This window comes from Lagopus muta, chromosome Z (genome assembly GCF_023343835.1).
Source record: "Lagopus muta isolate bLagMut1 chromosome Z, bLagMut1 primary, whole genome shotgun sequence".
NCBI lineage: Eukaryota > Metazoa > Chordata > Aves > Galliformes > Phasianidae > Lagopus > Lagopus muta.
In genome coordinates, this window is record NC_064472.1 from 49,684,453 (window position 1) to 49,709,721 (window position 25,269).

General features: G+C 40.7%; 1 protein-coding gene across 2 annotated transcripts in view; it reads left to right on the plus strand.

Annotated features, from left to right (window-relative positions):
* Positions 1-25,269, plus strand: part of CAMK4 (calcium/calmodulin dependent protein kinase IV) — a 156,361-nt gene that overhangs the window by 99,420 nt on the left and 31,672 nt on the right. For both annotated transcript variants that reach the window (XM_048931391.1, XM_048931392.1), the window contains one exon: positions 493-565. In XM_048931391.1, the coding sequence (XP_048787348.1) occupies positions 493-565 (73 nt within the window). The remainder of the gene's footprint in view (positions 1-492; positions 566-25,269) is intronic.

Consider the following 25,269-nt stretch of genomic DNA (forward strand, 5'->3'; position numbering starts at 1 on the left):
TTTCTCTGTGTTCACATCTACTCCATAAAAATTCAGCAAATGTCAATGAATGTCAATGAATGTCAATGCTTGCATCTTTTTCTGCATGGAGGAATTCATTGACACACTTTTGCTTCATATGCACTTCGTTGTCAAACACGCTTGGTCACTCTGCACCTCTGCTGCCATCTGTGTCACGGCAACAAAGTGAAAAAGAATATTGGTGGGCCATCATAATAAAATAAGAGGCATTACTTTTGGAGCAGCCCTTACGTTACCTATCACCTTACTGAGTTGACACCTTAACTCTGTCTTCTCATTAACTGAAATCAATGATAACCTGAATTGCCAAAGGACTATTTCCTATACTTTAGAGGGGACTCCACGCTCCTCAGAGTATTTAAATTTGGTTATTTTCTCACTCATTTTTCCAAAGAAGCTTTTGTCTGCAGAGTTAATTTATCTTAATGCATAATCTTGAACACAATTTTTCTCACTGCTTTTTTTTTATAGGATTGTGGAAAAGGGTTATTACAGTGAACGAGATGCTGCTGATGCTGTTAAACAGATCCTGGAAGCGGTTGCAGTGAGTATTATCTAGCCTTACTTGCTCGGCACCAAATCTTTCACCCCTAATGGCTGAATAAATACCTGAGCATGAAGGAAACACAGGAATTCACTGGAGACCGTCCACATAACCTCCTTCTTGTAATTATGTTTGTATTGACTTTTTTTAAGGTAGGGGCACTTTGAGGCGCAAGAAGTGACATGAGATAGCAGTCAGTAATATAGTTACTGTTCTTAATGTTCTGAGTTCTCTATTAACAGTGGCGTGTATGTTCTGTCCAATCTCAAAAGCCTATAATGTTCAGTGTTGGTCATTTTAGCCCTGTATGCAGTCTGAAATTACAGGCACCATGAGGTAGCCTACATTAGGTATTTGGCTTGAAGGGATCAACTAGCAGAACTGATCTTGGAACAGAAATATGCTCAGCATTGTGTGAGTAGCAGATGGGATGGGATGAGAGTGACTTCGGGTGTATTGCCTAGTGTGGGACTCTTCAAACAAACAAACAAAAAAACAGCTTTGTCAATGGCTTATGGTCTGGTTCGGCCCAGTTCTGTAACTAGCAGTGCAAAGGGACCCACAGACCCACGCCCCAGAAGGGAAAAAGGGGAAAAAAGGGGAAAAGAATAGAGTGATGGGCCCAAAAACAAAACAGCAGCAGCAATCTGAGGAGAAACAATTTTACTAAATAAGATATTGGAATGCAAGATAGCACACTATAATAAAATACAATATAATTAGAATTGAAACTAATAAATCAAATAAAATGAGTGTCTGAAAGCCGAAGGCCTTACTCTAATGCTGTGAAGAGATGAGCCAGACGATTGAAAGGGCCGGCAGGTGACCTTTTTATCTTTTCCCCCTGAGCAGAAATGATAACAGAAGAGCGAGCAGTCCTCTGGGGAATGTAGCAGTTCTTCTCTTCCAGGACAGGTACCCAGACCTGGAGCATTAACTCTTTAACTCCCAGTGCACTACATGATGTTATGATGCGAAATACTGATAGGCAAACATCATAAAACCATGACAAGCTGTCAGTGGCATGCAAAGAAGAGGTCAGCCTCAAGGACTAGTAGTGGAGCAGATGGTAGTAGTGAGGTAGCTTCTATGTGGACTGTCAGAGTAGGTACTGAGTAAAAGGAGCTTGACACAGGACAGGAGCAGGACAAGGACTGTCCTCTGTCAAAAGTACCCAGTAATGAGCAAAAATTAATGCACAGTCTAAATTATATGTAAGTTTAATGCACAGCATAATGCATTTATGTTCTTAAAATGTTTAATTAATATTCTAAGGTAACTTTTTTTCTTCCATTAGGATAGTTCTCCATAATTTATTATTCTTCTGCAAGAATTATGTTTTGCTAAAAGATGGTTTGGAATATGTTTCAGCTCTCTGTTTTAAAAGCCAGGAACCAGATAAAATCTTGAGCTTGCATAATTTGTTGTGGCTTGATCGAGGTTAGTGGAACAGAGATGTACAAAGGCAAAAAAAAACAAAAAAACCCCGGCTTTCACATGAGCATGCAGTTGCTTAATTTTGGATTTTACAGAAGATGGTATTTAACGTCTAGTTAGAAGGGTTGCACTGACTTTTTGCCCTGACACTAAACATTCATGCTAAAGCTGTGAAAGTTGTGGAAGTTCCCAAACTGGGATCTTTGCATCCTAGATGTGCTAGATTGGGACTGTAAACTTGGCAGAATGTCTTTTATGAGCAGAACTTGTGTTATTATTAAAAACTGTATGGAAGAAACTACTGCAGAAGGGTAATATTTCCAGAATGAAAGAAAATATGTCCATTGATCATTCTCAAAAACTGAGAATTGTACAGTCCCCTCAGCAGACCGTGCCAACTAATACCCTGCTGACACTGGTTAAGCATTTTGACTTCTGCAGTTTTTTAAAATTGCTCTTAGCAAGAGAATTATTCACCTTAATGTTGCCAAACTCTCAAACTAATCTGCTTTTATAAATTCCTTGCTAAGGACTGCTGTAATACAGGATCCATCCTTACAGTATATTATTTACATGAGGGAGTGCAATCTCTTCATTTATCAAAGGGTTTTCATAGACAGTTTGTAGGTATTCAATCAAATGTAAGGGGACTTGGAAAGCAACTAAGTATTTTTGCTTAGCTGTTTTGAAATAATTAAACCAAAATGGGATTATACTGTTGATTACAGAGATTAAACAGAAAGCTTCTAGGTTTATTTGTTTCTTGTTGTATGTGGGAACCTGATAGCACATCTCTAGGGTTCCCAAGAAAGGTGCAGTTGGTCAGAATGACACACAGAAGATGAACCCCAATCTTCCAGGTCATAGACCAGCATAAAAAATATCAGTTCTCTCTTCTTTCAAGAACAGAGGAAATAATAAAAATAGTGTTTCAGCAGTGTCTGGAAACTAAGGAGTGCATTTTTCTTTTTCCCTTTTACTGATGGTTACATATCTAATCAAGGGTTCTATGCCCATGCTTGCATTTGGGAAGAAATTTTCTTTCTCTCTGCCCAAACTTCACTTTTTCATTTATTATTCCTTAGTTCTTCAAGCCAAAAGATAGCTTCACTCATAAGATAACAAACATTTCCAAAATTAGTACAAACCAGTGTTGATTTTTGTAGTTCTTTTGCTTTGCTGTTTGGAAGAGGTGAGGAGGTCTGGTTGCTATCTGACATCTCAGAACAGAACAGACTAGCTTTTCTGGTTTCCTGAAACTGCGTCCCATGAAGGAAGAGCAGGAGATTACGTGCAGGAAGCATGTTTCTGATCTTCGTAGCAGTTGTTAGTACTACCTCCTGGTATTTTGCATTTTGCTATTCTCAGGAAGAGTACTGGCAGATGGAAATCTTTGAGTCCACAGGCTTGGGCCAAAAGAAAAAGAGAAGAATGTTTTCCAGGTGGAGCCATTCTCCTTTGGTGTTCTGTCATCCTGAAGAGTAAGAGAAAACACCCTTACTGCATGTGGCTGATATTTTCTCTTTGCTTGTTGAGAATAGCAGAGAGGATATATTCTCCAAGACCAGCTACATACCCAGCCTAGCTTGCAAGGATATCTTTTGGTAGTTGTAACATAGGCATTGTAATGTGAGTATGTGAGAAGCTTTGAATTTCTTTCTGCATTGTTAGTATTTGGCATTTTGTTGTTGTTGTTGTGGGCTTGTCATGAGGTTAACACAACACAACTATATAGGATCCAGTAGGCTTAATGTAATCCTAAATTTAAGAATTCCCATATAGGATATGGAATATTTTGGCATTAGTTCTATGTCAGAGTTTTAGGAGTAAATGACTTTATTACACTTCAGCAAACTCATGTAGAGAATTTGTATTACTGTGTACTTAAGGACTGCTGTTTTTTAAAAATGTTGCTTATATGCTTTTATAAAAATGTTATTTTTCTGTCACATTAATGGTGATTTCTAAATGAACTATTTATTTTTAGTGATCCATAATGAATGACATGACTGATACATACAAAGTTTATTGCTATTAGCTAGATGTAATTCATTTTACTCAACTGTGAAAATAACAAGCGGCATCCTCTGGTGGTCTGTCTTGGGACTGGTGCTCTTTAACATCTTTATCAATGACATTGATGACGGAATCGAGAGCACGCTCAGCAATTTTGGTGATGACACCAAGCTGAGTGGTGCAATGGACACGGTGGAAGGAAGGGATGCCATTCAGAGGGACCTCAACATGCTTGATAGGTGGGCCTGGGTGAACCTAATGGGGTTCAACACAGCAAAGTGCAAGGTTTTGCACTTGGGCCGGAAGAATCCCAAGCGTCCGTACAGACTGGAAGGAGCAGTCCTTGAGAGCAGCCCTGTAGAGAAGGACCTGGGAGTCTTGGTGGATGAAAAGCTTAACACAAGCCAGCAGTGTGCTCTTGAAGCTCAGAAAGCAAATGGTATCCTGGGCTCCATCAGAAGAGGGGTGGCCAGCAGGGACAGGGAGGTGATCATCCTCCTCTACTCTGCTCTCGTGAGGCCCCATCTGGAGTACTGTGTCCAGGTCTGGAGCCCCCAGCCCTCAAAAGAAAGACAGAGAGCTGTTGGAGAAGGTCCAGAGCTACAAAGATGATCAGGGGACTGGAGCACCTCCCCTATGAAGACAGGCTGAGGGAGCTGGGCTTGTTCAGCCTGGAGAAAAGAAGGCTGTGGGGTGACCTCAGTGCAGCCTTCCAGTACCTAAAGGGAGCCTACAGAGGGGAGGGGAATCAACTCTTTGAAAGGGTAGATAACTGCAGGACAAGGGGAAATGGTTTTAAGTTGAAGGAGGAAAGATTTAGGTTGGATGTCAAGGGGATGTTCTTTACAGAGAGAGTGGTGAGGTGCTGAAACAGGCTGCCCAGAGAGGTTGTGGATGCCCCATCCCTGGAGGTGTTCAAGGCCAGGTTGGATGGGCCCCAGGCAGCCTGGTTTAGTATTAAATGTGGAGGTTGGTGGCCTTGCCTGTGGCAATAGGGGTTGGAGATTCATGATCCTTGAGGTCCCTTCCAACCCTGGCCATTCTCTGATTCTGTGATTTTGTGATTCTGTGAAATTGCTTTTGAGTTGTCCTACAAACATCTTCACTGCTCAGACCTTTGCTGCAAGGTCAGAGACATTCCTGCATTGAAGGGAGTAGTGCAAAGAAACTCCTTGCCTAAATACTATGTCTTACCACTTTCTAATGGAAACAATTTACTCAAAACCTCAGTTGTTTCAATATGTTACTTAAATGATTGTTGATAGTGAGGAGACTCTCATTGACCCTGGAAAGCAGGAGATTACTGAATTTTTAATAGTGAGAATTACCAAATATTTTTTTTAAGTTAATAACTGAACTATCACCTGTGCAATAATTCTGTGCACTCATCCATCACAATTCATTACTTCCTGTGGCAAATCTCATCAGTCGTGATCTGCATTGTGCTTAAAGAAGCATTTGTAAAAAAAATTTGGCTTTGTTTACAAATAGCTAATGTGGAAAATTTCATATTGAGGATATCTGCATGGTTTGTGGCAGTAGTGCTTGCACAAATCAGATGCGTGCCCATTTCCAGTTAAATGCCTAAGAATTATGTCTAAGTGGATAAGTGATTTGCTTAAGCACATGATGCACAAGTATACCATACATGAATCTAAGAGGAATTTGAACATTGCAGTGAGAACATTCGCTTTTTATTCAAGTACATTTACTAAAATATTGTAAAGCCCTGATTACAAATTGAGACCTGTCATCTATAAAAGCACTGAAATGATTATTTTCTTTGGTTTTTTTCTTTTTCTGCTTAATTGAAAGATATGTTGTTTTCAAAAAATAAAAGTAAATGTAGAGTTCAAATCTTTCCCCATCAGTCTGAGACAGGAAGTAATATGTAACTGCCTTCACTTTGTGCAAGTGTTTTCTCTATATTCAGGGCCATAGCTTCATAATTGCTTAATTACATTCAGGGGGCAAAATACATGAAAACACAAATCGTTCATGCTGTTTGTGCAGTCCTGATTGTTTCTAAAGCCTGTTGAATGAAGAGGAAAAGGAGAGCAGGCAGGTCCAACATCAGTCTTGCTGTCCAGTGCTGCATCCCATGCACTGTCTCTGCTTCCCGTGAGGGCCGCACACAAAATTGGTTTCTCCAAGGGACTACCTACTGTTTTCTGTCTCATGTGCAACAAGCTAAATTGTCTTCTTCCTCCTGCACCCATACATATCAACAACATGAGAGATAACTTCACTCTTGTCCAACTATCCCATTCAGTCTAAATTAATTAATTAATGTTTTCTTCTGTGCTTGGTTTGTATTAGATTCGAAGCAGATTATCTAATACTCAGGGCAGCTATAACTTGTATGTAACTGATCATAGATCAAACACATGTCCCATAGAATATATTCCAATATGTAAGTCTACCAAATGATGGTTTTGTCTCTTTCATTTTGAGGATGCGACAAGATCGTGTATATGTAGATATAACCTTAAAGGGACGGTAGTGGTAACAATTGCTGACTGTGTTTCCAGCAGCTTTAAGTTGTTGATTACAGTGAAATACCTGATCTGAAGGTGGATATGTCGGTGATGAGACTCTTAAAAGATTTCAAAGGGACGTTTCTTTGTTATGCAAATTAATGTAAGGAATGTCACAGCAGATCTGATGATTGTTCTGATTTAGCAAAGCTTGCGTAATTGTCAGGTATTCTCAATTCCATGTCAAGTGTGTCCTGAGCTAACGTATGAGACAGTAACTAAATGGTATTCTGATGTATGCATAGCTTGCAGTGCACCCGATGTCATGGTAAGGGAAAAATGTTGAGCATTGTAGGCAAATCACAGCACAAGACAAAATAGGAAGAAGTATTACTGGCTATGAGTTTTGATCTGTTTTCAGCCTCTTGGAATAACATAAACACTCACTTCAATGATCATTGTAGGAAAATGCAGAATAAAGAGGCTCTAACACTATTTCTAAAAAAGAGTTCTGTAAAAGAACCTGCCTCTGATACATCATAGACCTTACCTGTCAAGGCAGGATGTCTGACAGAGAGGAGAGGCTTTGTTTCCTTGCCTGTACCCTCTTACAGTCACAGTCAGCAAAGGCAGGCTGAACCAGTGTTATTGTATTTGTATCAAGCTGTTCTGTGGGACAAATATACAAGTTCTTCCCTTGTGTCAAAAGTGAGAGTGTCACCACGTATGTGGCAGACAGCATGGTGACCTGTAGTGGAGAAGGAGCAACATCCTGGTTTGTGTGTTTGTTTCTTTTTTAAATACCATTTGATTTATTGCAGGCAAAAAGTATTTATTTTTTCAAAATTTGCTTGATTTGCTTTGATTTAACATATTCTACACAGAGATGACCCCAAGGGGCTGATAGATCGTCTCTGCTTTTTTTCCCTTCAGTGATGACGACATCTTAACAAGGGTCTCATGAGCATCCTGTGAAGTTCTTTCTAGTGCATTCCTGTCAAGAACAAATAAGCAAATAGGTGAACTGACTATCTGTGTAAAAAACCTTTTGAAGAACTGCCGCTTCCTGGGAGAGGAAGCATTTATGTCCTCAGTATATTGTTTCTGCTGCAAGGTTAAACAACAAATGGCTCCATACATAATCTTTTTGCAGAGTGCAGGCATGTTGATCATTTTTCTGGCTTACGTTTGTTCCATTCGTTTGTTGTAAGATTTACAACTAATTTTTTCATGTTAATAATGTATTTAAATATTGAAAGGTTGGCAAAGGAATACAATGGGTTTTGTTGTCGCACCAATCTGCTTTATCAGTACTTTGACTCAGAATTATTTTGTCAAAAAGCATTTTCAGAGACCTGTTTTGAGCTGTGTGCAAAACTCCTTTGGCAGCATACAGGAAGGAGAAGATTTACAGTCAAAAGAGTCTGGCAGTGCTGTCATCAGCAATAAGGAAATGAGGGTATTGTATTTGCTATTATCTCTAATAGAGGAAATGGAACAAGCACTAATGGTCACGTTGCAGACCTACTGTATTACAGTTAATGTCCAGAGCAGCAAAAAGTCAGTGTCATATTTGCTAGGTGGTTTACATCTTAAATTACAGTTTCATTTAAGCAAGGTATCCTGTCATTTTGAAAGCAAGTAATTACAACATTATTTCTGAAAAAAATATTTGGAATAAGGGAAAGTGTTTTAACTCAAAACACAGCACAAAATATAAAAGGCCAGATCCTGCTGCAGACTGTGGAGATCTTGCCTCAGAAGTTGCCCTAGGGGAAATACCAAACTAGAAAAACAACCCAGCTAGGCATAAGTAGGTAGTGGAGAAATGCTAACGAGTACCTCAGGAGTGTCAGTAGTAATTGCTGCTATTCAACAAACTGTGCAACCTCGATGAGCAGGTGTTGAGTAACAGCACTTCTGCAGGAGTCAGTGCTTTATTGCTCAAAAGATCTTTTGAAGCCTATGGAGGCCCTGTTTTTTAGTTCTCACTATTCAAAGGGTTGCTGTGCCTGTGGATGAATGTGAGACAGGCTTGTCTCTCTCTGTCTTGCTCCTGCCTCCATGATCAATTAGGAGAAAAATACATTGATTTTTTAGAAGAAAAATGCATGTGAACCTGTGTAATGAGAAACATTTGGAAAGCAATTGCTCAACATTCATTGAACCATACATATAAGGTCTAGGTATCTCTTTGATTCACATTGCAGGTTCAAGCTGGGGGCTTCCACAGGTACGTAGGCCTTCTGAATGTATCTGACGGTACATGATTATATAATAAAGCAAGGAATGGTTATTTTTCCAGGCACTAAGAAATTTGATTTTCTGATGAGTAGCGTAGGATGTGGGGAGTTCGGTGATTTTCTGACACAAACATTAATGATGATGGACAGAAGCTGGAGTGAAAGCAAACATTATATTTCATTACTGGAATGTGTTTCCCTCATTACTGTGCTCCGTTGAGTTGTCTGACTCCAATCTATAGGAGAGAGAGGAGGTTCTTTTAATATCTGTATACCTGGCATGAGATTAAGAAACAACAGTCCAAATGTTGGTCCAAGCAGTTTATTATAAATTCTAATCTGGGAGATGGGGAAGGGAAGGAGGGCGATAGAAAAGATAGGAAAGAGGCAAGAATCGCATAAAGCAGGGATGGTCACCAGCAGGATCCAGCAGGGTTCTCGTTGCACGGCGTTTCAAAGGCCCAAGGCAGAAGCAGCAGGGGGGGACAGCAGCAGCATGGCCGGCCTTGGACAGCAAGCAGGTAGCAGGAAGAAGCTGCAGAGCCAATCTGGGAGGAAGAAGCAGGACTCAGGTAGCAGGACCAGGAGAGTCCGTCAGCATGCAGGAATTCCATAGTGAGTTTCCATAGTGAGGAATCTGATGGCAGACACCTTTGTTCTTCTTCAGCATTGTTGTAGAGCGCAGAGCAAGTACAGGAGGGAGAGAGGCAGGTCGTGAGGCTTCTCATGGCAGAAACCTCTTCTTCTTCATGAGGAATCTGTTGCCAGAAAACCTCTCCTCATAGTTGTAGGTCCCCTTTTTTATCCTTCTTCTGCCAATGTGGCATTCCTGGACGCTTGGGTAAGAGTCATGTGCAGCACCCCCTGTGATGGCCATCTTCCTTGAGATTAGTCCACACAAAAGACTGCTTCATGGCCAGTAAGCTGCAGCTTATCTCTCTCTCATTGCCCCTGGCCTTGTCCATCAGTGTCCCTCACGCAAAGGATTTCACAACCCTTGCCCAGGACTTGCTTGGACTTGCTCATCTGTGTCCCCAGCAAGCTTTGAGACAATGATGTAAAAGAATAATATCTTACATGATTCCATATTATAAGTACTAATTGCAGGAAACCAATATGTTGTCAGTTATCAAGCAAACACACCCATCTTTTTTTTTTGCTTCCATTTTAAAACTAATTCATTGTCCTACTGTGGTACCTATGAAGTATTACTGTACTTCCTGGTAAAAAAATATGGTAGTACTAGATTTTATTTTCATGAGTGGTGAAGTACTGGAACAGGCTGCCCAGTGAAGTTGTGGATGCCCCGTCCTTGGAGGTGTTCAAGGCCAGGTTGGATGGGGCCCTGGGCAGCCTGGTTTAGCATTAAACGTGGAGGTTGGTGGCCCTGCATGGGCAGGGGGGTTGGAGATTCATGGTCCTTGAGGTCCCTTCCAACCCTGGCCATTCTCTGATTCTGTGATTCTGTGAGCACATTTCATTGACTGTAGAACTAGGTACCATGAACTATCATAGCTGCAAGTATGTCCTTCTTCTCTTGTCTAACTGTGCCTACATCAGTGGTGTTCTTGTATCCTTTTGTGTGACACGTTGATGTGAATTTTAATGTTGCTATAACAAACCTTGAATGGCATGCAATAAAAAAATCTGTCTCTATGTTGGAGCATGAAAATTATGTTTTTCACTGAATAATCAAAATTTAATCTAAAACACTGTTATAATGTAGTGAGATATGTTGCAGAAGTTTGTTGCTAACAAAAAAAATGTTAGTTTTTTCTAGTTTTCTGTGCAGATACAACAGCCTAGATTACCTTTGCTGATAGAATCACGGAATTATTTGAGTTGAAAGAGACCCACAGTGATCATCTGGTCCAACCCCCCTGCAATGAACTGGGACACCTACAAATAGATCAGGTTGCTCAGAGCCCCGTTCAGCCTGATCTTACTTGTTTCCAGGGATGGGGCATCCACCACATCTCAGGACAGCCTGTTCTGGTGCCTCACCACCCATATAGTAAATAACTTCTTCCTTATATATCCAGTCTCAGTCTCCCCTCTTTTAGATTGAAATCATTTCCGTATGTCTTGTCACAACAGACACTGCTAGGCAGTCTGTCCTTTCTTATAGCTCCCGTTGAGTTACTGAAAGAGTGTCACTGAAAGGATGAATAATTGAACTAACTCACAAACTAGAAACTTAACACTCCCCATCTCTCAATAATAAGAATGCTGTTTTCCTCTAAGTGTGCTTCATTGCTGTGCTTGTAATTAGAGCACCACATGAGCATTCAGATGTATATTGATGGTCTGTCTTGTATTGTAGTTTTTCCCTTGGTGGCAGGATTAAAAAGATCTCTTTTTTTCTTGCTGACTACTTTCTTTCTTTCTTTCTTCTTTTTTTTTCAACCTAAAGAAAGAGATGAATGCTTAAGTCTCAAAGGAATAAGCTGCCTGCAACATGTAGTTAAAATTATTGGATGGGCATTTTTCCTTAAAAAGTACAAGGGTTGGAATATATAACTGTGTTGCTAAGGTCCTGAGGAGCGGAACTGTGGAAAAAGGGTTTCCACCCCTCTTCCTTTTTTCTCAGTCCTTTATCTTGCTTCTGAAAGGCTCTCGCTGACTTCTTTTGCATCACAAATTCACCAGTGCAGACACTGTCCCCATACACTGCTCTTCAAACCATGCAGTGCAGTGATGCCACACGCCCTATATCCATCTTTGGCATTTTGCAGAGGGGAGGGATAGGAAGGACCAGCTGCTGCATCTCACACAAGCAGTTCATACCCTCTGTCGTGATTAATCATCTCATGTGTTGCAGCATGCAGCACAGTGGGCTGCTTTCAGGATGTCTGTAATGAATGTTGTGTCTATGCCATTCAATTGCAGTAATCCATCACAGCAGCGCTCCTGCAAGAGAAAGAAAAGGGGCTCCTGTTCTATCCATGGCTAGTGACCTATCTGCAGTAGGACAAGTCAGTCACAGGGGACCAGTTTTCCATCATTTGGTCTGTTAATGGAATGTATAGATTCAGTGACCTCAAAATGTGAGAGAAATGATTCATGAGATTCAAGCTGGAGTTACTTGATATGGTGTAGTTAAACTGCTATGCAGGATGGGCATGTGGCTTTGTAAAAGTAAATTATGGTGTTACCTCTTACTATTCTTCCTGGACTTTTCTTCTGTTACGACCTTTTGTTTTTATTATTTCTTAGAGTAACTTTTCAGAATGAAATACAACCTAATGTACCTAATCAGGAAGCAGTTGGGTGCTGGTTCATAATGTATTGTTGGTTTTCAGTTTAATGAAATATGTTTAAAATCTTAGAGTTGATATGTTTGATTTAGGCGAGGAAAATCCAATTTTTTTTTTTTAAGTGGTACAACACAGCTGAGGGAAAATAAGGAATAATTCACTGAACTGTTGTTTACAAACACAGTCTTCTTCAGAGAGTTGAGATTTATTTCAGGGCTCTGTCCAGTGGGTTGTGTGCTTGGCAAGGCTCTTTGGCTGAAATCTTTCCATGCAGCTTTGGAAGTATAGAAAGAAACTAAGCCAAGCAAACAAGGTAGTTGTTTATGCTTCTCTGCTGGCACACCCACACGAGATCGTGGGAACAAAAGCCTTCTTTATTGCCCTTCCCCAGCAGTCAACTAAAATAATCCTGACACAGCCCTTTCCAAAAGTGTCTTGCAGCCAGAGGTACCCTGAGAGTCCTTCAGATGCAAGATCCTTCTGCCCCAAAATGCCCACAAAAGCCTATTCAAGAGGCATGATATGAGAATTCCTAGCTTTCTGATGCATCTGGTAAGAGATCCTACCAGGGGAAGTGCCCCGCTAGACCTGCTTTTCACAGAAGAGAAGGACTGGTAGGAGATATAGAGGCTGGGAGCTGTCTTGGGCATTGTCCAAACAATGGTAGAGTTCTCAATTCTTGATGAAGTTAGGAGAGAGGTCAGAAGAAAAAATAAAAATAAAAAAATTAAAAGTCTAAGGTTCTCCAAGTCTTCTTTACATCTGATCTGTCTTTAAAGGTCAGACCAGTTATCCTTGGGGTACTCTCTGGAAGTCTGGGATGGGGAGCAGAATTCAGGTGGAAAGAGTCAGAGACCTACTATTCCACCTGGACTGTTACAAGTCCATGGGGTCAAATGAGATCTACCTGAGGATGCTGAGAAACCGGGTGAAGAAGATGATTGCCAAGCTGCTTTCCAATATCTATCAATGTTCTTGGTCAGCTGGAGAGGTCCCAGAGGACTGGGGGCTTGCTGCTGTGATTTCTATGTATGAAAAGGGTTGTAAGGATCCAGGGAACTACAGACCTGTCAGCTTGACCTTGGTGCCAAGGAAGATTATGAAACAGATCGTCTTGAGTGAGATTACACAGTATGTGCAGGCCCAGCCAGCGCAAGTTCGTGAAAGACAGGTCCTGCTTGACCAGACTCATCTCCTTCTATGACCAGGTAACAAGTTTGGTGAAGGAGGGAAAGGCGGTTGAAGTAGTCTACCCAAACTTCAGCAAAGCCTTTCACACTGCCTCCCACAGTATTCTCCTGGGGAAGCTGGCAGCCTGTGATCTGAACAGGCACATTATTTTCTGAGTAAAGAACTAGCTGGATGGCCAGGCCCAGAGAGTGGTGGTGAATGGATTTAATCCAGCTGAAAACTGGTCACAGGTATTGTTCCTGGAGATCTGTATTGGATCCTGTCCTGTTTCATATCTTTATGGATGATCTGGATAAGTGGATTGAGTGCACCCTCAGTAAGTTTGCAGATGACACCAAGTTGGGAGGAAGTGTTGATCTGCCTGGGGGTAGAAGGGCCCTTCAAAAAGATCTGGAGAGACTGGATTGCTGGGCTGAGGCCAATGGGATGAAGTTCAACAGAATTAAGTGCTGTGTCCTGCACTTTGGCCACAACAACCCCAGACAATGCTACAGGCTTGGGGCAGTGGGAAGACTGCGCAGAGGAAAAGACCTGAGAGTGTTGGTCAATACTTGGCTGAACATCAGCCGGCAGCATTCCCAAGTGGCCAAAAGAGCCAGTGCCATCCTTGTTTGTGTGAGTAAAAGTGTAGCCAGTGGACCAAGGGAGGTGATTATCCCCCTGTATTCAGTTCTGGTGAGACCACTCTGTGAGTAGTCTTCAGTTCTGGGCTCCTCACTGCAAGGAAGACAGTCGAGACCCTGGAGCATGTTTAGAGAAGGGCAGTGAAGATGAGGGGTCTGGAGCACAAGTCTTATCAGGAGCAGCTGAGGGAGCTGGGATTGTTTAGTCTGAAGAAGAGGAGGCCCAGGGAAGACCTTATTGTCCCTACCAATAGTTGAAGGGATGTTGTGGTGAGATGAGAGTCAACCTATTCTCCCACATGACTAGCTGTAGGACTAGAGGAAATCCAGTTGCACAGGGGGTGTTCAGGTTGAATATTAGGAACTTTTTTTCTCCACAAGAGTGGTCATGCGCTGGATTGGCTGCCCACAGAGGTAGTGAAGTCAGCATCCCTGGAAATGTTCGAGAACTGTGTAGATGTGGTACTAAGGAACCTAGTTTACTGGGCAGTATTGGTGGTAGGTGGACAGTTGGACTAGATGTTAGACACCTTTTCCAACCTTAAGGATTCTATGAATCTGTGCTTCTTTGAGAAGCACTGTATATATAGAAGTGTGCCTTCCAGAAGCATCTGCAGGCATTTTAGTCACTGATGTTCCTGACTGACTTGTTTATTATTCTGCTTTAGCTTATTGCTGTTCTGTGAGCCTTTCAACACTCAGAGGATAGTAGAAAAATATTGCATTTTATGAACATTCTGAGCTCTGAAATTAGTTTGGGGAAGGAAAGAGTTTATTTGCCAGTCCTTTAACAATGTATTTGGGGTATCAAATACTATGAGGACCTTCTCTGTAGTTCCTCTTGTAATCCCTAGCTATGGACTGCTGCATTCATGCTTATTGGTGATCAGTGAATACAAACACAGTGTGGTGAGTCAAAAATGCCGGCTATATCCTAAAACTCTGGACCCTCAGTCATGCAGTCCAACACTTGAGCAGAGAAATGCAACAAAGTATACATCTCAAGGATTGGGAGGTCAGAGACACTGCTCTGAACCTCTTAGAATTTTATCTTTTCTACTGAAGCAAAATCAATTCTGCTTTTTGGGCTTTTGTCCCTTTCTTCTGCTCCAGGAATAGGCCCATCAAGCTACTTAGATATGCAATGGTAGTGCCCATATAACATGTAACAGCAAGTTGCATCATGTTGCATACTGTTGTACTTTTCAGTTGCTGTTCTTATTTTCTCTTAATTTTATAAATAAAAGTCTCAAATTTATTTTGAAGTAACAAGTATGTGAGTCTAAAGTGTTTACGCAGTGTTAGTACTCATAAAAAGCTGTTGTTACACTCGGTGATACATGACAATGTCAGCAATTATATTTAATACTTAATGATAATTAGGTTCAGAGACTGCTGTTTCTATAACAACACAGATATATGGGACATTATTGCTTAAACGACTGGCTGCTTTTAGCTGTGTGATTTCACTAAATGGGAGTTTACTAATGTGCAAGGTCCAGAGAGTAATGTATGATGAGATGGCTCTGAAATCTTCTCTGCATTTCCTCATATATTTCCCAGTAAAATGCCACTCATGGCATTTGCAAATTGTGGGGAAGGTAATGTTTTTCAAACTAGAAGACATTATGACTTTCTTTACTGCTTTGTGCATTTTGTATCTGTTGTTGGGAAATCCAGTACATCGTTCCCTTCTGGCTCTAGTAATATTTGCTGTGACTTGAGGCCTGGTGTATATGTTGCAGTGAACAGAAAAGAAGCTTCAATGATTCAAGTGTTGCATTCATTGAAACTCACCCCTGCCCTTGGCTATTATTCAGCCTCAAGCAGAGTCTCCTCACTATCAATGATCATTTAAGTAACATTGAAACAACTGAGGTTCTGAGTAAATTGTTTCTATTAGAAAGTGGTAAGTAAGATACCGTATTTAGGCAAGGAATTTCTTTGCACTACTCCCCTTCTATGCAGGAATGTCTCTGACCTTGCAGCAAAGGTCTGAGCAGTGAAGATGTTTGTAGGACAACTCAAAAGCAATTTCACAGAATCACAAAATCACAGAATCAGAGAATGGCCAGGGTTGGAAAGGACTTAAGGATCATGAGTCTGCAACCCCTATTGCCACAGGCAAGGCCACCAACCTCCCCATTTAATACTAGACCAGGCTGCCCAGGCCTCATCCAATTTGGCCTTGAACACCTTCAGGGACAGGGCATCCACAACCTCTTTGGACAGCCAGTATGCCAGTGTTCCTTCCAGTAAGTAATGTGTTAAAGGTGACTTTCATTGTAGGTTTCATTGATAACACTAGTGTGCTTCTTAGAATCCAATGCTGACTACTAGTATACAGAATCTAGATTTTAATCAACTTAGAAAATTGTATAAAGTGATTTAGTAACATGGCTTAATTTGTTATTTCAAACAAATTAACTTCTCAGTATAGCATTCTGCATGCTAAATAAGTACAGCCTCTTGAAACCCAAAGTTAGAAACAATTTGTTTAGAACATCATTTGTAGAATCATAGAATGATTTGGGTTGGAAGTTCCAACCACTCTGCTATAGGCAGGAACAGCTCCCTCTGGACCAGTTTGGTCAAAGTCACATCCTGTTCTTATATTATATTGTAATGTATTATGTTATTACGTTACGTTACGTTACGTTACATTACGTTACGTTACGTTACGTTACGTTATGTTACGTTACGTTATATTACATCATATTGTTTTCTATTTGAATCCACTTTCTTATCCCATTTCAACATAAAAAGGAAAAGACTGTGTGGAAAGCAGGTGTGCTCCGAAATGTGACCTGGGTGAGACTGGAACAAACCCATCATCAAAAAAATGGGCAAAAAAGCTGAGACCTGAAATCACACTGAGTTACCCCTTGTTGGACTGTAAAGCCCCAGCCCTCTGCAAAGTTTGTGAGCTGGACACCTTCTTGTGAGATCAGGGTATATGCTACTCTGCAGCATCCTGCTGCTGGCTGTGGCACTTAAGCCATATCAGCAATGATGGGTGGATTTGATCTCTCCACAAAGAGGGTCCAAGTGCTGGGGGCAGCACCCTTGCACTCCATCATGCCCCAGGTCATTGAGAGTTCCTTGGAGCCCTGCTGGTTGGGGGAAAGGAAGAAAAGAAACCTTCAGACTTCCATCTTACCAGATTTAAAATAAAGAGGGACACAAAAACAATAACAGCAACAATAAAGGTCTGCAAGATTGGTAGCTCCCTCTGCATTGTTAGGGGGTATAACTCATGTTTTAGCCTTAACTGTTAGAACTAAAGGCATTTGTTGACTACAAGATGTGTGAGTTTTTGTCTCTTGTCCACACAGTGAGGACCAAAAGAAAGGATATTTTAAGAGTCCATGTAATAGATAGCAGCACAATGAGAGAGAGTTTTAGTGTGAATCATTATGGATTTTTGCTTGCAACTACCCTTGCAGTGGCAGTCTTTTCATGGAATTTACCTTGAAAGCTTGTGTTCTTAAAGCAGAAAAAAAGAAAAAGAAAAAAAATGTCTTGAGATACAGCAAGAAAAAATGAATGCAAATGGCCTGCAGCTATTTACAAAACAACAGTTCTTAGCTGCTGCAATTAAAGCTTCTTTGTAGTATTTGATTTTTTTTTTTTTTTTTTTTTTTACTTTTTTGCTTCTGGCTTTTTTCCTGAAAAGATACAGTTTATGTTGAGGAAGAAGACTGTGACTCTGCATAGTGACATACTCTAATGTGCAGTATGCAGGGAAGAGTATTCAGTCTTAGAGATGTAATATATATGGCCTCAGGTGTTACATCCTGATGGACTGAAACCAGTAGAACTGTCTCAAAAACCGAACACCTTTGGACTACTGATTTTAAGTCTGATCTTAATTTTCAAAATGATTTGGTTTTGGCAAATGTTTTCCTAAAACTGCACTTGTTTCTAGGGATTGTATTAACTCAGTTTGGCATATTTAGTTCATGCCAGGTAATCATACCTTTAGAATCAACCTGTCTTAATTTCCTGAAGGTTATGCAGAGTGAAGGAAAATATTGTGAAGTGACTAAGGAAATAGAAACTTACACAGCTTCTTGCCAGCCAGCAAAAAAAAAATAACGCCCCAGTTGAAATCTTTCTACATTCATTTTTCAGGAATGTTTCAAAGAAAATGTGCAGGGAAAGCGTGCCAGCAGAGAGCAGCTAAAGCAACTGCTTGGTACTCTCCTGTTGGAACCAGTAGCTATCATTTTATGACCTCTCTCCTTTTTTCATAATGCCACATGGGCTGGCTGCTAGTTGGTGTCCCAGAGCATGTCAGCACAGCTTGTCAGGCAGAGGTGTCAGAGCACTTGTGGACAGTGGCCTTGCTTGGCTACAGCAGAGACTGAGGGGCAGCACCGGGTATGGGTGCACTGCTCCACCTGGAGCAATGCCAGTGTGCTGCACAACTCTGAATTTTGCACCAACATTTACCAGCTTACATACCTGAATGCCTTGCTTTAAGAGCAGTGCATCTCTTTTAACTTTGTGTAGTGTTGGCTAGTATGTAATTATATGCATGCACTCTACTGTGTAACTTAATAGTTTGGAAACTAACACTGTCTGCTCAGTAGTATTTTTTTGCATATGGAAAATTGGCTTTTACACACAGTTTGTATGCATGCTGTTACAATTCAGTGATAAAAGCTTCCAAAGCCTGGGCTAAGATAGCTGAAACACAGTGGTACTTAAGATAATTAAGTTAATCTAGAGATTAACTGCAGTAAATGTCATTTTAATGGTCAAACATGCTGGCATTTTCATCACTTATAATTCTCATCTTGTGTTTGACAGTGTGACTGATAATGCCTATTTCCCTGTTTGGAAACAGCATTGGTTTATTTGAAACTGTTCTGCCTTTGTTTAGTCATATGTGTCTAAATACAGTTACTCTCATCTCTGCACGCTTACAGATACTGAATGCTGACTGCTCATAGCTATCAGCTCAAGCCCAGACTTTCTGTGCACTGCTTTAGCAGGGAAAAAAAGAAACAAAACATGCCTATATTGAAACATAGGTATGCATTATGTAAAAGAACAGTTTTTACACTGATTTGATCCTCCATCCATGTGGGTCATCAATACTGCACTGAAGCCAGTGGAGAAAACATAGCAACTGAAAGTTTGGCTTGTGGATGTCACAGGTTGTATAACAGCATCCTGATTTCATAGGGCTCTGCTGAAGACTGGATAGTCAAATCTGAAATTCAGCCTTTTGTTTCAGGCTTCTCCTTGGCTCTAGTTTAGGCAGTTTTACATGGCAAACTTATTTTTCATTAGAAATGCAGGATTGTGCAGGTCCTCTGGGATCATCAAGCCTTGTTCCACTATCAGAGTTGTACTTTCTCACAATGCAGTGAGCCTCAAACATAAGACCAGTCAGTTTTTTGCTCCCAAATTCCTATTGGGAAGCTGTTCTCATCCCAGAGATTAGGGAACATCTGTGAATTTCCATTCTTTTCATTTTCTCTGTTCCAGCTGTTTACCTGATGTCTTTAGAAACAACAGTTGCTTCCCTACCAATCCTCCACTTTTTGCTGGACCTAAATAAAATTATATGTTTAATTTCTGCTCATAATGACCTTGGCATTTGATTAATGTATTTCTTACCGGGCAATCTGAGCTTGACTTCGGTTTTTGTGGGAGACCTTTAGAAGATACCATTGCAGGCATACATATTCAAGGAAAAAATATTAAAATAAAATAAATATTCCTGACAATTCTGCTAGATCTTATTTCCACACATAGCAGATTTATTATAGGCAACATTATAGATTTAATACTGCATCCCAGTGGTCTTTTTCCTGACCATTTTTGTGTTCTCCAAAAATACCTGCATGCTCTCCAGTTCAAAGAAGTTTCACAATGTAAGTTGTGGCACATGGTAGCACAGCCGTCAGCTTGTTTTGGCTTCTGGCCTAACGAGTTGCCCTGTGCAGCTGGAGCTCTCTCCATAGGAATACCTTCAAGAACTGAATTTATCTCATTCATAAGAAGTGCCACACTAGGAGTTCATAACTATCTTGTGGTATACAGATCTTTCTGTCTTTCTCATTCTTTGCAGTTTCTAGCTGATGACCCCACATCCTGGTACTTGTCAACGTTATACAGATGTCCAGCAACAGAAATGATCGCTACCCTTGAAAGGTGTTGGTATTTTACAGTACGCGTTACTGAGTGCTGTTCGTCTCTGACAGTTGTGTGAAGTCATTTCTCCATGCTGTGCAAGGGAAGGGGAGCTGTGAGTGTTACAGGGTGTGCTGCCTGGATGCTGGGAGGTACACAGAGGTGAACATGAGCTGGTGAATATCACAGATCATGGTTAGAGCACGTGAGCAATAGAGGCAGTGCAAGGTAGTGCACAAGCCTGAGAGGAGGATATGGGCTAACATGAGAATCAGTATGGTCAATGTGACAGGAAAGATGAGACAACGGACAGAGGATATGCAAGTGTCTTGACTGTTTAGCCCTGTGGTATGAAAAGCAAGAGAGAAGGGGGGGGGGAAGTAATACCTGGAAACTGTTTACAACATGTAACATTAGCCTGTAAGATGGATCGTAAACGATCGATTAACAGACTTATGAGAGATAAGTATAAGAATGTTAATTCCCCAAATTTAAAAAAATACAAGCAAAAGATTGCATGTAAACCTTATCTTAGATGAGACAGTGCAGAAGCTCAGCCTCATAGTCTTGCAGTGCTATCTTTGGTACTTGACAGAAATCTGAGGAAAAACATGTGTTTTCTCTGAACCTCACAGACTGAAAGAAGTAATTTTCAGCAGTAACTTCCCTTTTCATCAATTCCTCAGAGCTCCAAGATGTCTCTGCTCTACATTGCCCCTTGAACTGGAGCTAGCAGCCCCTTGTGTTGTTCCCTTCTGACATGCTGTTAGCAACCTTGCAGCTCAGACTATTCTTGTCTGACAGAAGACATTCCTTGACTGAAATTCCTCCATTACTGCTCTGAGCAGATGGGAAAGCTGTTTCCTCTTCCTTGCATATAGCATTTCATATATTGCTGCCTAAGCTGAGCAGAAACAGATCCTTACAGGAGGGGGGATTAGGAGAGGAGAAGTCCAACATACACTGTGGTTAATGGTGTCTAGGAAGCAGAGGCAGCATGACAAGGAGAAGGAGATGGAGGAAGAGGAGAAGGAGGGCCTCAGCAGGTTGCTGCCTACCATTCCCCAGAAGGACTGAGGGCAGCTGCCTGTCTGCATTGATGCAGCCCTGGTGGGGAGCAGAGGCATCTGCCCAGAACCAGCCTTTGCAGTCACATAGAAAGCTGTGCTATGTATTTCCTTCACTCTTCACTGCAGCCTCTGCCCACACCGACTTTATATCTTGTAACCCTTTTTTTAAGTGTACTGAACAGCAGTTCGTATTTTGACCTCTCCACACTTCTTGGAAGGTTGCCCTGAATACTTGCAACTTTCACAGTTAGGAGGCTTTTTCTTATTTCTAGCCTAAAGATATTCATAGCTAGTTTCTGGCTGTGTGTGTGCTCCAAGAATCCTTTACTTAAATCATATCCTTCCACCCTGCTGGGTGTTTTAGTTACAGGCAGTGGTCAAATCCTTCATCAAACCTATGCTTTGCATTGATGAACAAGAAAGGTTTAGTGTCATCACACAGCAGCATTCCTGCTCCCCCTCTGATTCCCAGTTCTCCGGAAGAGGTTTCTCCACAGCCTTCTACCATCAGTTAAGTACTTTCCAGTGCCTTCTGCCACTGCCTAACTTTACCTGCTTTGTCCTTGAGTTGTGTTTAACTTTTTCAGAGCTATGTCTGATTGGTGGCACATAAACTATGAGCAGATCTTAGAGCTAAGTTTTACTCATTTGTTCCAACTAAGACACTAATATAATATAAATCCTGCTATTAATACCTGAATGGATGGTTTTGCATTTATTAATACTGTTAAGATTGTTTGTGGGTTCTTTGTTGTTTTTACCCTTTCAAAGGTACTGGTAATGCTCTCTTGTTCAATAAAAGAGGAGTGTTCTTAAGTTTTTGGAACTTATAAAATGCCAAACAAGTGAAAATGCTACAGGAAATAGTTCCCCCATCCTTTATTAGCTTCACTTTTCCACTTTGCCTGCTTTCCCATCTGCTTTGCATTTCTCTTGCTCATCTCCATTTTCTTCAAACATTTGCTAAAGCGGTAATTGATCTAAAGTAATATAAAATACCTTACTGAAATCCAGATACATTGGTAACTGTGATTGTTGCATGAAGTTTGGTTGATCAGAAACTCCAAAGATTATGACATTTTTCTCCATGAATAATCCAAAGGCAGACTGCTATTTTCTCCTTCAAAGTTTACATTTGCATCTGCTGTTGTGCCCAGTGTAGTTATGATCACCTGAGATAGGAGTAGCACAATATGTTCTGAAACATGTTAAAATGAACACAGGTTCATTTTCCTTTAGCACTTTTTAGCCTAGCAAATTGGCTCAACCATAACCAGAAAAGGCTAAGTAAAGAGGGCTTGTGCTACTTTCACTTATTTTTACCACATAGCACTGTGAAGGGCTTTGAATTTTTATCTGAGTCTTTCTTTGCTGTTTTTCACCCTCATAACTGAAGTCTTAGTAAGCCAGAAGTCTCTACGATTAGAAACACATTTAAATGGAGTCATTACTTATTAGGATGCAATGAGGGAACATAACTTTCTATCATAGTCTTCATAGTCCCTCAGTCAGATTGTTTTCTCGTCCTACTCAATGTAGCCAATGCCTTGATTGAGGCCTAAGTAGCATGTTCCACTTAACACTGATTTAATTTTAGGTTCAGAGATATCTGATAAAAAAATTTCACCCTATATGGCATGCTTCTGTCTCATTACATTTTAATTTTATTTACTGAGATTTTGACTAATTTTTTTTAAAGAACAGTATTTTAGTATCCTAATTCCCTCAATTTCACAATTTGTAATAGATACACTTTTTATCTCATAGAAGTCAGAGTAAATTATCGAAGACCAGACTGTGTATCAGAATAAGTAGGAATCAGAGTTGGTTTTTAGTATGAGGTAAAATTTACCTCATGAGGTAAATTCAAGCCTCTTGCATACACTACAAAAACAGTCCTAAATTGAAATCCAGAAATAAAAATGTGTGACCATATTTAGTTGTTTTTAACTTTAAACTGTTTTTCATTCCTCGGAGTAAGGAAAGTAATAATGTGACTGACTGCTGGTCACTGCATTTAATTTCATCATTTTGAAGGCCTTAGCTCTCTTTGAGAGGTGCAGTGTTGGCATGAGGTTGGTCAAAGCTAGCAAGATATTTGAATTATGATGGTGATTCATCATCATTAATTGAAGATAACAGAAACATTTCTATTTATTTCATAGAGTTAATTGCAGTTTGTCACATGTGGGTAATGTTTTCTCTAGCTGTAAGCTGTAGTCATAGAATCATAGAATGGCTTAGGTTGAAAGGGACCTTAAAGCCCACCCAGTCCCCAACCCCTTGCTATGGATAGGGTTGCCACTCACTAGATCAGGCTGTCTAGGACCCCATACAAATGCTAGGGATGGGGCATTCACAACCTTTCTGGGCAGCCTGTGCTCACCACCCTCTGAGTGAAGAATTTCTCCCAAACGTCTAATCTAAATCTCCCCTCATTTGGTTTAAAGCCATTCCCCTCTTTCCTGACTGTCTGTGTGAAAAGTCATCCTGTTAATAAGCTCTCCTAAGTACTGGAAGGCCACAATGAGATCTCCCTGGAGCCTTCTCTTCTCTGGGCTGAACAAGCTCAGTTCCTTCAGCCTTTCTTCGTTAGAGAGGTGCTCCAGCCTTCTGGTCATCCTCATGGCCCTCCTCTGGACCCACTCCTACATTTTTGCATCTTCTGCTGAAGGCTTAGACCTGGACACAGTACTCTGTAAGGGGCTTCACAGGGACATAGCAGAGGGGGGACAATCACTTTTCTTGCCCTGTTGGCCACCCCTCTTTTGATGCAGTCCATGATACAGTTGACCTTTTGGGCTGCAAGAACATGGCTGGCTCATGCCCATGTCGTTAGGTTTTTGTGGACCCACTCCTCAAGCCTGTTCAGGTCCGTCTGGATGACGTCCCTTCCGTCTGCTGTATCAAGTGCACCACTCAGCTTGATGTCATCTACAAACTTGCTGACAGTGTACTCAATCCCATCATCTGTGTCATTGATGAAGATGTTGAAGAGCACTGATACCAAAACAGACCCCTGGGGGACACTACACATTACTGGCCTTCATCTGAACATAGAACCATTGACCACAACCTCTGGCTGTGGTCCGTCCAACCAATTTTTTATCCTCTTCAAATCCATATTTCTCCAATAAGATAAAGATATGCTGTGGGACCCTGTCAAATGCCATGCAGAAGTCCAGGTAGGTGACATCAGTTGATTTTTCTTTCTGTACTGATGCTATTACTCAGTCATAGAATACAACCGAATTGGTCAGGCTGATCTGCTGGTGAACCTATGCTGGCTTCTTGCATCACCTCTTTGCTTCACATGTGCTTTAAGAGCTCTTCCAAGAGGATCTTGTAAGATAATACATCTCAGTTGATTTTCCATCCTAGTTTCCTCTGCCATGTGCAGAATGTGAGGCAAGGTTGGAGGTGGCAACATATTCATGTCTGTATTTTGTCACTACATACTGCAGAAAACACTCATATTATTGGAGTTTGTTATGAATTATTGTTGCTTTTCTACAAAACTAGACTTAGGGTCTGCAGATTGGAAAATGTTGCTTTATATTGCATTGGAAATACCATCTGCCCACAAAGTAAAGTCAAAATACCAAGATTTTCTTTTCAGTTCCTGTGAATCTTGGAAGAATTTAACAGAGCTGTGAATCTTGGAAGAATTTGTTACCTGGCATCATATTTTTGTTCCATTAAAATATTTTTTACCAAATTTTTCTGAACCCTGAGAAAAATATGGCACAGTAGTTGAGAAACTTTTTTTTAGGCTTGTTACTTCTCTGCCATAACAGAAGATTTTGGGATTGAATGAATATATGTAGAAACTAGGAAAAATAAGCGTGAAAACATAATTGATACTTTTTGACTGACAAAACCAAGTTCTAGATAAAATCTACTATTTTTTTTCTGTTTCCAGTGGATCTCACTGAGGAGCATATTTGTAACCTTTCTGCATTTTAGGCACCAGTAACATGGCAAGCTTTAAAAAGTGATGTTGCTTAAAGTTCTGGTGCAGAGCACTGAGCACATAGAAAGATTTCTTCATTACATATAAACAAAACATCTCATGTTCATCTATTGCTGATCTTTTTGAAGACGTATGAGCTGATGGCAGATTCATGTTTACAGTTCAGTATTTCTCCAGGTTACACGTGATATTTCAGAATTCCAACTGAGCATTAGACAGTGAGAAAAAACAGAAGTGCAACACGCACTTTTGAATTTCCCAAGAAGAATC